At 35.4% G+C, this 14,513-nt stretch overlaps 1 protein-coding gene across 2 annotated transcripts in view; it reads left to right on the forward strand.

Annotated features, from left to right (window-relative positions):
* The window catches only part of TBC1D8B (TBC1 domain family member 8B), a 58,345-nt gene that overhangs the window by 10,992 nt on the left and 32,840 nt on the right, over positions 1-14,513 (forward strand). For both annotated transcript variants that reach the window (XM_027054883.2, XM_015083673.3), the window contains exons 2-6: positions 3,605-3,715; positions 6,184-6,302; positions 6,793-7,018; positions 7,931-8,171; positions 13,651-13,858. In XM_027054883.2, the coding sequence (XP_026910684.1) occupies positions 3,605-3,715; positions 6,184-6,302; positions 6,793-7,018; positions 7,931-8,171; positions 13,651-13,858 (905 nt within the window). The remainder of the gene's footprint in view (positions 1-3,604; positions 3,716-6,183; positions 6,303-6,792; positions 7,019-7,930; positions 8,172-13,650; positions 13,859-14,513) is intronic.

The following is a 14,513-nucleotide window of genomic DNA, read 5'->3' on the forward strand; positions in this document are numbered from 1 at the left end:
TTATGCTGATTTAATGCACTTACAAAAATGGAACAGTTTCCTTTCTACATAGTGTAAGGCACTTATAATGCAAATATTTCTGCTGCTGCTGCAAAAAATGACCTTTCTTGCCAGTGATTTTGACTGGTTTGTCCCCAGTCTCACACTTTCTATCAGAATTAATCATTACTGTGTTACTCAGAATGATTATGCTGGCCTCTCCTTTCTTTCCTGCCTCCTCACACATCCACACTCCACCCATTATTTTTCAGTTGAACCAAACTATTTTTTTAAATTTTTTTTGATACTTATTTTTTGAGAGAGACAGAGTGTGAGTGGGGGAGGGGCAGAGAGAGGAGACACAGAATCCGAAGCAGGCTCCAGGCTCTGAGCTGTCAGCACAGAGCCTGATGCAGGGCTCAAACTCACAGACCATGAGATCATGACCTGAGCAAAAGTCAGATGCCTAACCAACTGAGCCACCCAGGCGCCCCAAGCCAAACTTTTTTTTTTTAAACCAGTTTGCTCTTTCTCCCATTGGTTTTTTTTTTTTTTAGCATGGTATTTTTTTATTTGTTTATTTTGAGAGAGATAGAGAGAGAAAGAGAGGAGGGGAGGGGCGGAGGGAGAGAGAATCCTAAGCACACTCTATGCTGTCAGCACAGAGCCTGCTCTGGGACTCAGTCTGGGACTGAGATCATGGCCTGAGCCGAAATCAAGATTTGGACGCTCAACCAACTGAGCCACCCAGGTGTCCCTCTCCTGTTCTTCTAATACTACTTTTTCTAGTGTGTGTAAACAAGGAAATAGAATTTCAGCTAGTTTTATTTAAAATGTGATAAGTGATGAATCATGAAAATCTACTCCTGAAGCCAAGAGCATGCTGTATACACTATATACACTGTATTCAGCTAACTTGACAATAAATTGTATTTTTTAAAAATGTGGTAAAAGCAAAATAAATGATTTCCTCACAAATTTGAAAATCATTTTTTGAAATTTTTAGAATTTAAATTCTTAGAAGGCAAATCTAGCAGCTAAACCAGTGCTGTTTATATTTTTATTTTTATTTTTTGTTTTATTTTATATTTGAGACAGAGACAGAGAGTGAGCAGGGGAGGTGCAGAGAGAAGGAATCTGAAGCAAGCTCCAGGCTCTGAACTGTTAGCACAGAGCCCTGTGTGGGGCTTGAACTCAGGAGCAGTGAGATCATGACCTGAGCCAAAGTCAGACACTTAATCGACTGAGCCACCCAGGCACCCCAAACCAATGCTGTTTAATATATGCTTTTATTTAAACTTATAATACCTTTATTTTGACAATTTTGTCACATTGTTATTTGTATATTTATATACATAGAGATTCATATACTTGACTTTGTTTTTCAGCCTGAAGATATTTACCTCTTGTGGTTCTTTTACTTCACTCTTTTACCTTTCTTTTGAATATCTTCACTTTCTGGTCTTCAACCTGAGAACATTCTCCTTTGTTCCATTTCCTTAATAATTTCAATCATATTGCTCTGAAGAGGCTATCTGCAATGTTTAGCTCCTACTTTTTTTCTTTATCCTTGATCTCTTAGCCAAATCTAATTTCTCACAGTCCCCTTTTCAGGCTGAAAGTGATAGAATTATTTATTTCTTTTATCTACAAACCCTTCAGGAATTTTGTCATTATTAGGTGAAATACAGTAATTTCCTCTGTCTCTCCTCATTCCCATTCTCTCTTCCCCAGTACCCCCTCTTTCAGAATATTTGTCTGGATTTTCTTATTTCTACTTCTTAAGTCTTCAATTCATACCAGATTTTTTGGTATCAGATGACTTTTCTCTCTATAATCTGTACCTGTTGCCATTGCCAAAATCTTCCTTGATAGTTTATCCCCACTATCAAATAGTTTACCCTCTGTCATATTAATTGATATGCTACATTTGTGACCCCTATTTTTACTTTTTATTGATTCTTACATTCATTCTCTTACCCTTTCCTTTCAGCTGAGCAGATGTCTAGCTTTTTATTCTATCTCCTAATCTTCTAATTTACCTCCCTCAATGCTTATAATAAATAACTTCCTACCACACATCTGCCAACCTACCTATATTCTCATTCAAAGCTTGCTTGAAATCTTAACTCCTTTTAAGTGGGTAAAGATAGGAAAATAGCAAAAAGCCTATTTTACAATTGATTTAAATTTTTCCCCAAAAATCTGTATGCTAAATTAAAGAGAACTGCTTATAAAACAACACCAACACTCAACCAATCAAAGCTTCCAGAAAAGGAAGGTAGTTGTAGATATTTTAGCCATCCTACTGAAATTTTGCTCCTGTTGTGCCTAGCAATATGTTAAAAGGGCGAATACAAACCCAGAAGTAGAAGACATGATTATTGTCCTCAAAGAACTAATAATCTAGGTTAGGAGACTAGGTTAATATATATGAAGCATTTAGAAAGTAGCTATAATAACTAGCCTAATAACCAAAATGCTGGTTGTGTTGTATAGACTTTAAGCATTATAAGTAATCAGGGGAAAGAGAACACATTATTGCTTGGAGCTGCCAGTCAAGATTTTATATGGGAAGTAGGTCTTGAAAAAAAATGTAGAATTTGGATTAGCTGGACTGAGCTAGAAGACTTGTATTAGCATGTATAGGTAAAAATAGAACTGCTTAGCAAAGATTCTAACAGAAATTAGTTGATTGTTAAAGAGAGCATCAAACTTTGTTCTAGGGAGGAGTAGGAAATATAATCAGTTAATTAAATTGGAACTAATTGATCAAAAACCTTGAATTCCAAATTGAGAAATTAAGAATTATTAAAGAAGGGGGCACCTGGGTGACTCAGTCAGTTGAGCGTCTGACTGTTGATTTCGGCTCAGGTCATGATCCCAGGGTCATGGGATCGAGCCCCTGATCAGGCTCTATACTGAGTGTGGAGCCTACTTAAGATTCTCTCTCTTCCTCTGCCCCTCTCCCCCACTTGCTCTCCCTCTATCTCTAAAATTAAAAAAAATTAAGAATTGGTAAAAAGAAAATTCCCTTCCTATACATTTTAGTTAGTCAAGGTTTTATCTTGTTTAAATATCCAAGATTTTCTAATATAAATAGTATTTGCTAACATCGAATGTTTTGCTATGTACTAAGCATTGTTCTAATTTTTATATGTAATACTAACTCATTTCATCTTTACAACAACCTTTTGTGGTAGGTCCATTTTAACCCCCTTATTTTACAAATGAGGATGAAAAGTTAACTATAACTGGTTCAGTTTGGCACAAGTGACAGAACCAGTATTCAAACTCAGGAAATTTCTGGTACCAGAATCTACATTCTTATCTGCTGTATGCATAATCTTATGGAGGATATAAGTGCTATAAATATATAGTGAGATTTGGACAATGAAATGGACTTATTTTTTTATTGGAAGATAATTTTCTCCAGTACTACTCACATTGGAGCACAGTAGTCTCTTTGTCCTGAGTATATTTTTTCTTTAGGCAAAATCTTCACAAGGAAACTTTGGGCTAGAAATTTTAAAAAAGATTAATCCATTGGTTGTTTGTCAGATGAAGTGATATTAGTTTTATGTATTGTAAAATCTTTATTTCAGCAATCTCTTTATTACAACAGGGCTTTTGGTTGGGACTCTTGATTCAGTCTTAGACTCTACTGCTAAAGTTGCTCCATTTCGCATCCTACACCAGACACCTGATTCTCAAGTTTACCTGTCAATTGCATGTGGTGAGTACAGTTTTTAAAACATAAAATTCAAACAAATAAGGGTACTAAAAATTAAATATTTTCATTTATTTATACTCCCCAGTTTTGATTTAGAAATGAGTTAAATGTGCAACTTTATATTAAGACAAGAACAAGATTATAGATTATTATGGTTTTTTAAAAAATATATTAGTGTGAGGGACCTGAAGCATGTGTTCCAGCAAATTTTGGTCAGTGCTCCTACTACATGGTTCCTTTTTTCAACTTGCTTCACCGAACTGCTGAGAAGATGAGAACTTCCCATGAAATACTTCGTTTTTTCTCTGATAACTCAGATTAAGGGAATCAAGTGCAAAATTAAAAATTGCCCCCAAAGAGAGTATAAGCCCCCCAAATTGAAACATTTTTATTTACACACCTACTTTCTCACAAAAGGGGTGTCTTACAGGTAATGCTACATGTTCATTCATGCCGAGATAGTTCAAATGCCTCAAAATATATATATTGTAGATAGAAAATGAATTAGGATATCCTTCCTAACAAAACAACTCAAGATTTTTGTAAAAACCCACATTGATAGTTTACTTCTTTTATTATGCCTTTATGATATTGGTTTAAATTAAAATCCCAGATTTCCGGCCTATTAATATTGAAAGACTGCCTTTTTCTTTCTTTTGTTTCCTCCCTCTCTTCTCAAGTAGATACACTTTTTAAAAAGTATGGAGAAAAAAATAGTTACAAACAGAGAGAGAGGGAAGCAAACCATAAGAGACTCTTAAATACAGAGAGCAAACTAAGGGCTGATGGGGGATGGGGCGGGAGAGAGGGGAAATGAGTGATGGGCATTGAGGAGGGCATTTGTTGGGATGAGCACTGGGTGTTGTATGTAAGCGGTGAATCACGGGAATCTACCCCCAAAACCAAGAGCACACTGTATATACTGTATGTTACGCAATTTGATAATAAATCATATTTCAAAAATAAAAAAATAAAACATGTGGTTTCTGGGTAGTTCATATGTATGAACATACAGCATAACATTAATTTTTTAAAGATATGTGGCTTGTTTTTTGCATCTTACTATATATTGTCTTTAGTGATGCTGGTGAGTGTTTTCTCCTGGATCTTATTTTTTTAATGGTTTTATTTATTTTTGAGAGAGAGAGCATGAGGAGGGGAGGGGCAGAGAGAGAGGGAGGCAGAGGATCTGAAGCAGACTCTGCACTGATAGCAGAGAGCCTGATGTGGTGTTCGAACTCACAAACCTTGAGATCATGACCTGACCTGAAGTCAGATGTTTAACCAACTGATCCACCCAGGCACCCCTTTCCTGGGTCTCAGACATTATACCTGCTGACATCATGAGACATTTGTAAGCTCTACTCTAAATCTGGTTGGTAGAAATTATTTAGGGAAAAATGTCCATTCTACTTCAAAAAGGGGCAGTTATTATATCACTTATTCCCCCAAATTAACATGATGCAGAAATAAAATAATTACCTACTAATGAAGCTTTCTTTAGACCTAAAGGACCCCAAAAAAGACTTAAAATTTTCCCATGGCTTGTATTTGTGATTCCTTAAAGAAAATTATTACACATGGTACTGTGACTTTAGTAACATGAATACAGTTTCTAACTGGCTTATAGGAAATAGGCAGTTTTGCAGTTTCAGTAAATTTGTTAATATGTCACTTCCGTATATCATAAAACATACTAAAAGTCAAGATGTTTCTTTTGAGTGAAATTTTTGTAATCCACAGTGCTGGTGAGATCTTTATGCAGTAATCAGGGAAGACTTACAGATATTGAAATGTTCTTCAAGCCAAAGCTACCCAGAGCCTAACTAATATTTAATCTGACTCTCAACAAGCCACCTACTACTGATCTGGCAGGTCACACGGATTTACTTACTTGTAGTAAGGTTTCTAACTAACCTCTTTGATGAAACTGCTTTAAGTTAACTAGGCCCTTTAATGAAAAGGGTGACTGAACAAAGGCTTTACCTTCTAATATAAGTAGAGTTGCCACTGCTGAAATCCACATTTCACATAGTATTATGTGCATGCTGTTTGTAGTCACACAGATTATATGCACAGTACTAACTGTATTATGTGAAGACCAAGGGTTAAATTATATATATTTATGTTACTGGCACTTTATATATTCTCTTAAAAAATACTAGTTCCTGTGGGCACCAGTTACTGGCATCTTGTTTTCAGAATTTTGTCTTTTCTCATGAGTTGTATTTACTTTTTTCCCTTCTCATTAAATATTTTATTCTTTCACTTAACAATGAAAAATAGTATTTATCCCCACATATACAGATGAAATAGAGAATAAATGTAATTAATATCTTTATTCCTTTATGATCATTTTTGAAAATGAACAGATATACTTTTATTTATTTTTAAACTAAGCTTGTAAATATCAAGAGCAATTTTGATGTGAAGTTTCCCTTCAGTCTTTTATTCTCTTCGTTATGAATCAGGAGCCAACAGAGAAGAAATAACCAAACACTGGGATTGGTTGGAACAAAATATCATGAAGACCTTATCTGTGTTTGATTCAAATGAAGATATTACTAATTTTGTACAAGGAAAGATAAGAGTAAGTGATGGATATATTTTGTAGATGGAATACTAAAATCTTTAACCCTCTTATTTTAGGATCAAACACTATGTGAAAGGTCATTGTTTCACTGATAACCTTTCAGGATTGGCAGAAGTACACATTATGAATGTCAGAATCAGTGCTAAAGAAAATTATAAAAGTCAATGATTAGTTTTTATTGCCCTTGTGAGTACTCTTAGGGATATTTTCATATCATTATTTCTTGAATTTAGAATTTGAATGAACCCTTCACTTATTCAAAAAAATATTTAGCACCCATATTTGTGGTAGCTCCTTGTGAGGCATTAGAAAAAGCCTGATTAGAAAATTTAAGAAAATTTGCTCACCTCTGTCCTGAGAGAAGCATGTATGTACACATATGTACCTATGTAGATGTACACAGTTTTAGTCAATGAACTGTTTAAATATATAAAATGTATTTTTGTTGGTAGCTAATAATTTTCAAAAAATATTTTGTCTCCTTTAGGGATTAATTGCTGAAGAGGGAAAACATTCTTTTGCAAAAGAAGATGATCCTGAGAAATTTCGAGAAGCCCTTTTGAAATTTGAAAAATGTTTTGGTTTACCAGAGCAGGAAAAGTTAGTGACCTATTACTCATGCAGTTACTGGAAAGGACGGGTCCCTTGTCAGGGTTGGCTCTATCTTAGCACCAACTTTCTGAGCTTCTATTCTTTTTTGTTGGGATCAGAAAGTAAGTGGTTTCTGTTGCTTACCATGGCTTTGAACTTGCTGACTGACCTATCAACTCTGTGATGTTGTTAGGTTGTATATAAAGTAATAGTATTGATATTAAGAGTAATTGTACATTGGGGCGCCTGGGTGGTGCAGTCAGTTAAGTGTCCGACTTCAGCTCAGGTCACGATCTCGCGGTCCGTGAGTTCGAGCCCCGCGTCGGGCTCTGGGCTGATGGCTCAGAGCCTGGAGCCTGCTTCCGATTCTGTGTCTCCCTCTCTCTCTGCCCCTCCCCCGTTCATGCTCTGTCTCTCTCTGTCCCAAAAATAAATAAAACGTTGAAAAAAAAATTAAAAAAAAAAAGAGTAATTGTACATTAAAAAATTCACTTTGTCTGGAGAAAGAATCCTTTTAACTGGTTGCTTAACATAGGAGCCATTAGAAGTATGTGTGGAATGCCTTGCATATTGTGGGAAGTGAATGGGTATTAAATGATGATGGTGACCTGGCATATAACTCCTTTATTGTTCTAAACTATCTACTTTCTGCAATCCATGTTTTAAATTTGCAATATAAATGTAGTAGCCATAATACCTAATGGCCCATAGTTATAAAGAGGAATCAAACAGTAATGTTCATAGCACACATATAGCTTTTACATCAGTGGTAATGCAATTTTGTAAAGTAACAGATTTAAATATAAAATCAGAACATTTTTTAAAAAAATTCTTTAAAATTGTATCTCTTCCTAGAATCACCAATTATTGTATGTAATGGTTATGCTTCAAAATTTGAACTAATCTTGAAGTCTAAAGTATTTTAGTTTGCAGCATTTTTCAAGTGGTTAGCTATTGTCTTAAAAGAGGTGATTGATAAGCATTAATCAGTATTGAGAAATTTAATCATACCTGCTTATAATTCTTATTTGCAGTAAAACTTGTTATCTCCTGGGATGCAGTCTCAAAACTTGAAAAGACTTCAAATGTTATACTAACAGAGAGTATTCATGTGTGTTCCCAAGGAGAGAATCACTACTTTTCAATGTTTTTGCATATTAATGAAACATACCTTCTTATGGAACAGCTGGCAAACTATGCTATAAAGAGACTTTTTGATAAGGAAACATTTGCTAATGACCCTATCCTTGATGATCCTCTACAAATCACCAAGAGGTATTCAAAGCTTAATTAATACTTTTTAAAGTATCATTTGACCAAAGAATAACAACATTGATTATCATTAAAAGTTAAGTGTTCTATGTTATATGATAATTTTTCTTTGGAATTAATCATTGATGTGTGGGTTTTCTTTAGTTTATTCAGATGCATTTTACAAGTAGTATCCCCTCCATTGAGTTTAATCCTTAGAAGTAATAGAAGTTAGGTTTGAAAATTATTGAGATCCAAGTATGATTTTCCCTGGAGTGCTTTTAGAAATATAGAGATTTTTGTATGCATAGTTTAAATTTCTCTATGAGTAGTCTAGACAGCTTTAGGTCTGATATTGTAAAAATGTATTGTTTGTTTGTATTTTTATTTTTATTATTTTTAATATATGAAATTTATTGTCAAATTGGTTTCCATACAATACCCAGTGCTCATCCCAAAAGGTGCCCTCCTCAATACCCATCACCCACCCTCTCCTCCCTCCCACCCCCCATCAACCCTCAGTTTGTTCTCAGTTTTTAAGAGTCTCTTATGCTTTGGCTCTCTCCCACTCTAACCTCTTTTTTTTTTTTCCTTCCCCTCCCCCATGGGTTTCTGTTAAGTTTCTCAGGATCCACATAAGAGTGAAAACATATGGTATCTGTCTTTCTCTGTATGGCTTATTTCACTTAGCATCACACTCTCCAGTTCCATCCACGTTGCTACAAAAGGCCATATTTCATTCTTTCTCATTGCCACATAGTATTCCATTCTGTATATAAACCACAATTTCTTTATCCATTCATCAGTTGATGGACATTTAGGCTCTTTCCATAATTTGGCTATTGTTGAGAGTGCTGCTATAAACATTGGGGTACAAGTGCCCCTATGCATCAGTACTCCTGTATCCCTTGGATAAATTCCTAGCAGTGCTATTGCTGGGTCATAGGGTAGGTCTATTTTTAATTTTCTGAGGAACCTCCACACTGCTTTCCAGAGCGGCTGAACCAATTTGCATTCCCACCAACAGTGCAAGAGGGCTCCCGTTTCTCCACATCCTCTCCAGCATCTATAGTCTCCTGATTTGTTCATTTTGGCCACTCTGACTGGCGTGAGGTGATACCTGAGTGTGGTTTTGATTTGTATTTCCCTGATAAGGAGCGACGTTGAACATCTTTTCATGTGCCTGTTGGCCATCCGGATGTCTTCTTTAGAGAAGTGTCTATTCATGTTTTCTGCCCATTTCTTCACTGGGTTATTTGTTTTTCGGGTGTGGAGTTTGGTGAGCTCTTTATAGATTTTGGATACTAGCCCTTTGTCCGATATGTCATTTGCAAATATCTTTTCCCATTCCGTTGGTTGCCTTTTAGTTTTGTTGGTTGTTTCCTTTGCTGTGCAGAAGCTTTTTATCTTCATAAGGTCCCAGTAATTCACTTTTGCTTTTAATTCCCTTGCCTTTGGGGATGTGTCGAGTAAGAGATTGCTACGGCTGAGGTCAGAGAGGTCTTTTCCTGCTTTCTCCTCTAAGGTTTTGATGGTTTCCTGTCTCACATTCAGGGCCTTTATCCATTTTGAGTTTATTTTTGTGAATGGTGTGAGAAAGTGGTCTAGTTTCAACCTTCTGCATGTTGCTGTCCAGTTCTCCCAGCACCATTTGTTAAAGAGGCTGTCTTTTTTCCATTGGATGTTCTTTCCTGCTTTGTCAAAGATGAGTTGGCCATACGTTTGGGGGTCTAGTTCTGGGGTTTCTATTCTATTCCATTGGTGTATGTGTCTGTTTTTGTGCCAATACCATGCTGTCTTGATGATGACAGCTTTGTAGTAGAGGCTAAAGTCTGGGATTGTGATGCCTCCTGCTTTGGTCTTCTTCTTCAAAATTCCTTTGGCTATTCGGGGCCTTTTGTGGTTCCATATGAATTTTAGGATGGCTTGTTCTAGTTTCGAGAAGAATGCTGGTGCAATTTTGATTGGGATTGCATTGAATGTGTAGATAGCTTTGGGTAGTATTGACATTTTGACAATATTTATTCTTCCAATCCATGAGCAGGGAATGTCTTTCCATTTCTTTATATCTTCTTCAATTACCTTCATAAACTTTCTATAGTTTTCAGCATACAGATCTTTTACATCTTTGGTTAGATTTATTCCTAGGTATTTTATGCTTCTTGGTGCAATTGTGAATGGGATCAGTTTCTTTATTTGTTTTTCTGTTGCTTCGTTGTTAGTGTATAAGAATGCAACTGATTTCTGTACATGGATTTTGTATCCTGCAACTTTGCTGAATTCATGTATCAGTTCTAGCAGACTTTTGGTGGAGTCTATCGGATTTTCCATGTATAATATCATGTCATCTGCAAAAAGCGAAAGCTTGACTTCATCTTTGCCAATTTGGATGCCTTGGATTTCCTTTTGTTGTCTGATTGCTGATGCTAGAACTTCCAACACTATATTAAACAACAGCGGTGAGAGTGGGCATCCCTGTCGTGTTCCTGATCTCAGGGGGAAAGGTCTCAGTTTTTCCCCATTGAGGATGATGTTAGCTTTGGGCTTTTCATAAATGGCTTTTATGATCTTTAAGTATGTTCCTTCTATCCCGACTTTCTCAAGGGTTTTTATTAAGAAAGGGTGCTGGATTTTGTCAAAGGCCTTTTCTGCATCGATTGACAGGATCATATGGTTCTTCTCTTTTTTTTGTTAATGGGATGTATCACGTTGATTGATTTGCGAATGTTGGACCAGCCCTGCATCCCAGGAATGAATCCCACTTGGTCATGGTGAATAATTCTTTTTATATGCTGTTGAATCCGATTTGCTAGTATCTTATTGAGAATTTTTGCATCCATATTCATCAGGGATATTGGCCTGTAGTTCTCTTTTTTTACTGGGTCTCTGTCTGGTTTAGGAATCAAAGTAATACTGGCTTCATAGAATGAGTCTGGAAGTTTTCCTTCCCTTTCTATTTCTTGGAATAGCTTGAGAAGGATAGGTATTATCTCTGCCTTAAATGTCTGGTAGAACTCCCCTGGGAAGCCATCTGGTCCTGGACTCTTATTTGTTGGGAGATTTTTGATAACCGATTCAATTTCTTCGCTGGTTATGGGTCTGTTCAAGCTTTTATTGTTTGTTTTTAAACATAATTTATAGACAGTATCATTTTTTTTGAAGAGGCAAGTTAGTTGAGTCAGTGAAGCCTGGACTTTAGAAGGAGAGTACAGCCACCCTTGGACAAGGCATTATCTCTTAAGACCTTAGTTCTTACTCATCTATCATTTCTACCTCAGAGAGCATTTGTGAGGAATGAACAGTATAATGTGTGAAAGCACTTTATAAAATATAAAACCCTAGATAAGTGTTAATCATTATTAATGTCTGCATGAGAAATATCTCTGATAGCTTTTGCCACTATATTTGGTTTGCTGAAATGGACCAGAGTCCTTTTGTACTGCTCAACACTTAGAACAGTTGACTGAAACGTGCATGCCAAAGGGGAGGGAGAGAAAAGAGGATCTAGAAATAGCTAGTGAATGCAGCTTCTGGCCCCCAGCACAAGGATGTAGACTATGGGAAACTGTGAGAGGAACCTAAGCTGCAGTCCTATGGATGGGCCAGAACAAGTGACCTCTAGAGGGTTGTGTGATTACTACGTAGCCCTAATCGGGTATAGTTGTTCTTCTTGCCTATTTCTAAACCATTTCTAAAATCTGGATACATGAGGACTTCTTTGTGAGCGTGTCTGCTTTTCTGGAAAATAGATCACCGAGGTGAATTCTTTACAGGTCCTCATGTGTATGATTTATAAATAGAACTCTATAAGGATTAGGAATCCTGTTTATATTATAGTTGAGCATTTGTTTTTGTAGTTTCTTCCTTGATTGGCCACCATAAAAATAAAACTTTTAGCTATTTTATTTCTCTCAGGATATCCTCTAAATGGCCGTCTATCAAGGAGTTATTCATTACCAAGTCTGTATTATTTAAATGAGATCTAAGATATTCATTTTTGTCTATGTGCATTTTAAGAGAGCTTATTGAAAATCATACGTATCTAAATCCTTGTTTCTAGTAAGTTAAGAAGAACAATAGCTTATTTAGACTTAGTATCCAAATGACTTTTTTCTCAAATTGAATATCTTTATTGTTTTGGCTTATTGTTTTTACAAATATGTATTACTTCTATAATTTAAACAATACAAAAGCACAATAGCAATAGTTAAGTTCAGTGTATATCTTTCCAGGCTTTTTAATGCATTAATTAAAAAATATTTGCAAAAAACATGATTGGGACTAAACATCACATATTATTCCACAGTCTGTTTCTACCCTCCTTAACAATGTATCATGGGCACTTTTCATTTATATAAATAGACCTCATCTTTTAAAATAATAATAAAATAACCTACCAAATTATAATTTCAGTGAGGTTAAAATTAATGTGGCTTTCTGTTCATCAGCATTATTTTGAAAGACATGATGAAATACCACATATTCAAATAGTATATGCTGGAATGATGAATTTGGTTTTAACTTTGTTGTCTTTGAGTTAGAGCTTGCATAATTTACTTACAACCCCAGATGGCATTGCTGCTTAACACAAGTGTTTACCGCCTCTAGAAAAATTGTACTATTTTAAGCAATTGTTTTTATTCATATATTTATATATCAGTTAACAAGTCATCTTTATTTGTTGATGCCTATCCTTTGCCCAATACTGTGCAAGCAGTGTTGTTTTATCTTGCCTCTACTTTGGATTTTTTAAAACATTCATTTAAATGTTTGCTTCACTTAGTTTTTAACATTATCTTTTATACACTATTCTTCTTGTGTAAGTTTTGATGCCATAAATTTTCACTTTTTAAATTTTATTTTCTTTATTTTATTTTTTTAACATTTATTTATTTTTGAGAGAGAGATAAAGACAGAGTATGAATAGGGAAGAGGCAGAGAGAGAGAGAGGGAGACAGAATCCGAAGCAGGCTCCAGGCTCCTGGCTCCGAGCTGTCAGCACAGAGGCTGACATGGTGAGATCATGACCTGAGCTGAAGTCGGACACTTAACCGACTGAGCCACCAGGCGCCACATAAATTTCCATTTTTAAGTTTTCTTTTTTCATTTTTTGTTTTTCATTTTTATTTTATTTGAACTGGGTGACTCTTGATTTTCTGGTAACCACATATAAAAATTGTTTGCCAATGTTGGTTTTAGCCATATTTGCATATTATGGATGTGTAATAATATAATAATAATCCTTCAGATCATTCCTTAACAGATGAAGTCCTGTGTCATCTCTAACTTTTGTGCCTTGTAATCTAGTAGTAGAACAAAATTGGAAAAGGGACCAAAAAAATGAATTTGTTATGAATCAGTGTTTCTTCCATTTCATAATTTGTTGAAGAACATAGCATGTAGTATTTAATCTTTCTGCTCTAAAGTACATTTAGATTAATCAATATGGGCATGTGTACATTTTAGAAGTCATTATTTGAGCCCCCTTTTTTCTTTTCTACAGAGGTCTGGAAAATCGAGCCCACAGTGAGCAGTTCAGTGCTTTTTTTAGGCTCCCCAAAGAAGAGGCTTTGAAAGAAGTACATGAATGTTGCTTATGGATACCATTCAGCCACTTTAACACTCATGGAAAAATGTGCATCTCAGAAAACTATATCTGCTTTGCTAGCCAGGATGGCAGTCTATGTAGTATAATTATTCCATTACGAGAGGTAATATAAATTTGGTTATCTATCAGTTCTTAGTTTGAAATGCTATCATTCACAGAGTGAAATATCCTTTCATTCTATAAGTTATTAAAACCTCTATATGCACTATCCTTTTATTAATTTTTACATAATCATGTTTTCAAGTCATGTTTATTTTTCATGATAAGGGCACCATTCTTAAGGAAAAGAGTACTAGAATAAGAGCTCTTATTAAAAGTGAAAATAGAAAAAATAAAAATTTATAAATCAGATAAGGGTTTAGGATGACTCAAGGTGGAGCATGCTCAGGCATTTATGACATGAATACCAAAACTTAGACTATTATGTTTGGTACACATAGTCAAAGAGAATAGAATTGATAGCTCTTATGTAAGTTAGGAATAAATTGTCGGCATTATAGCACTGAATTTTTACATTTGTACTGTCATTTTTAAAGACTACACATTAAGTAAACCTTTTCCTTGAGAAGTGAAGTAACTTGCACTGAGGTTACCTGTGTCAGTGGTGCAACTAGTACCCAAAGTCTATTTAAAAAAATTAGTTTATTTTTTGAGAGAGAGTGAGCAGGGGAGGGGTAGAGAGAGGAGAGCGAGAATCCCAAGCAGGTTCCATGCTGTCAGCACAGAGCCTGACATGGGGCTTTATCTCACAAACCATG

This window comes from Acinonyx jubatus, chromosome X (genome assembly GCF_027475565.1).
Source record: "Acinonyx jubatus isolate Ajub_Pintada_27869175 chromosome X, VMU_Ajub_asm_v1.0, whole genome shotgun sequence".
NCBI lineage: Eukaryota > Metazoa > Chordata > Mammalia > Carnivora > Felidae > Acinonyx > Acinonyx jubatus.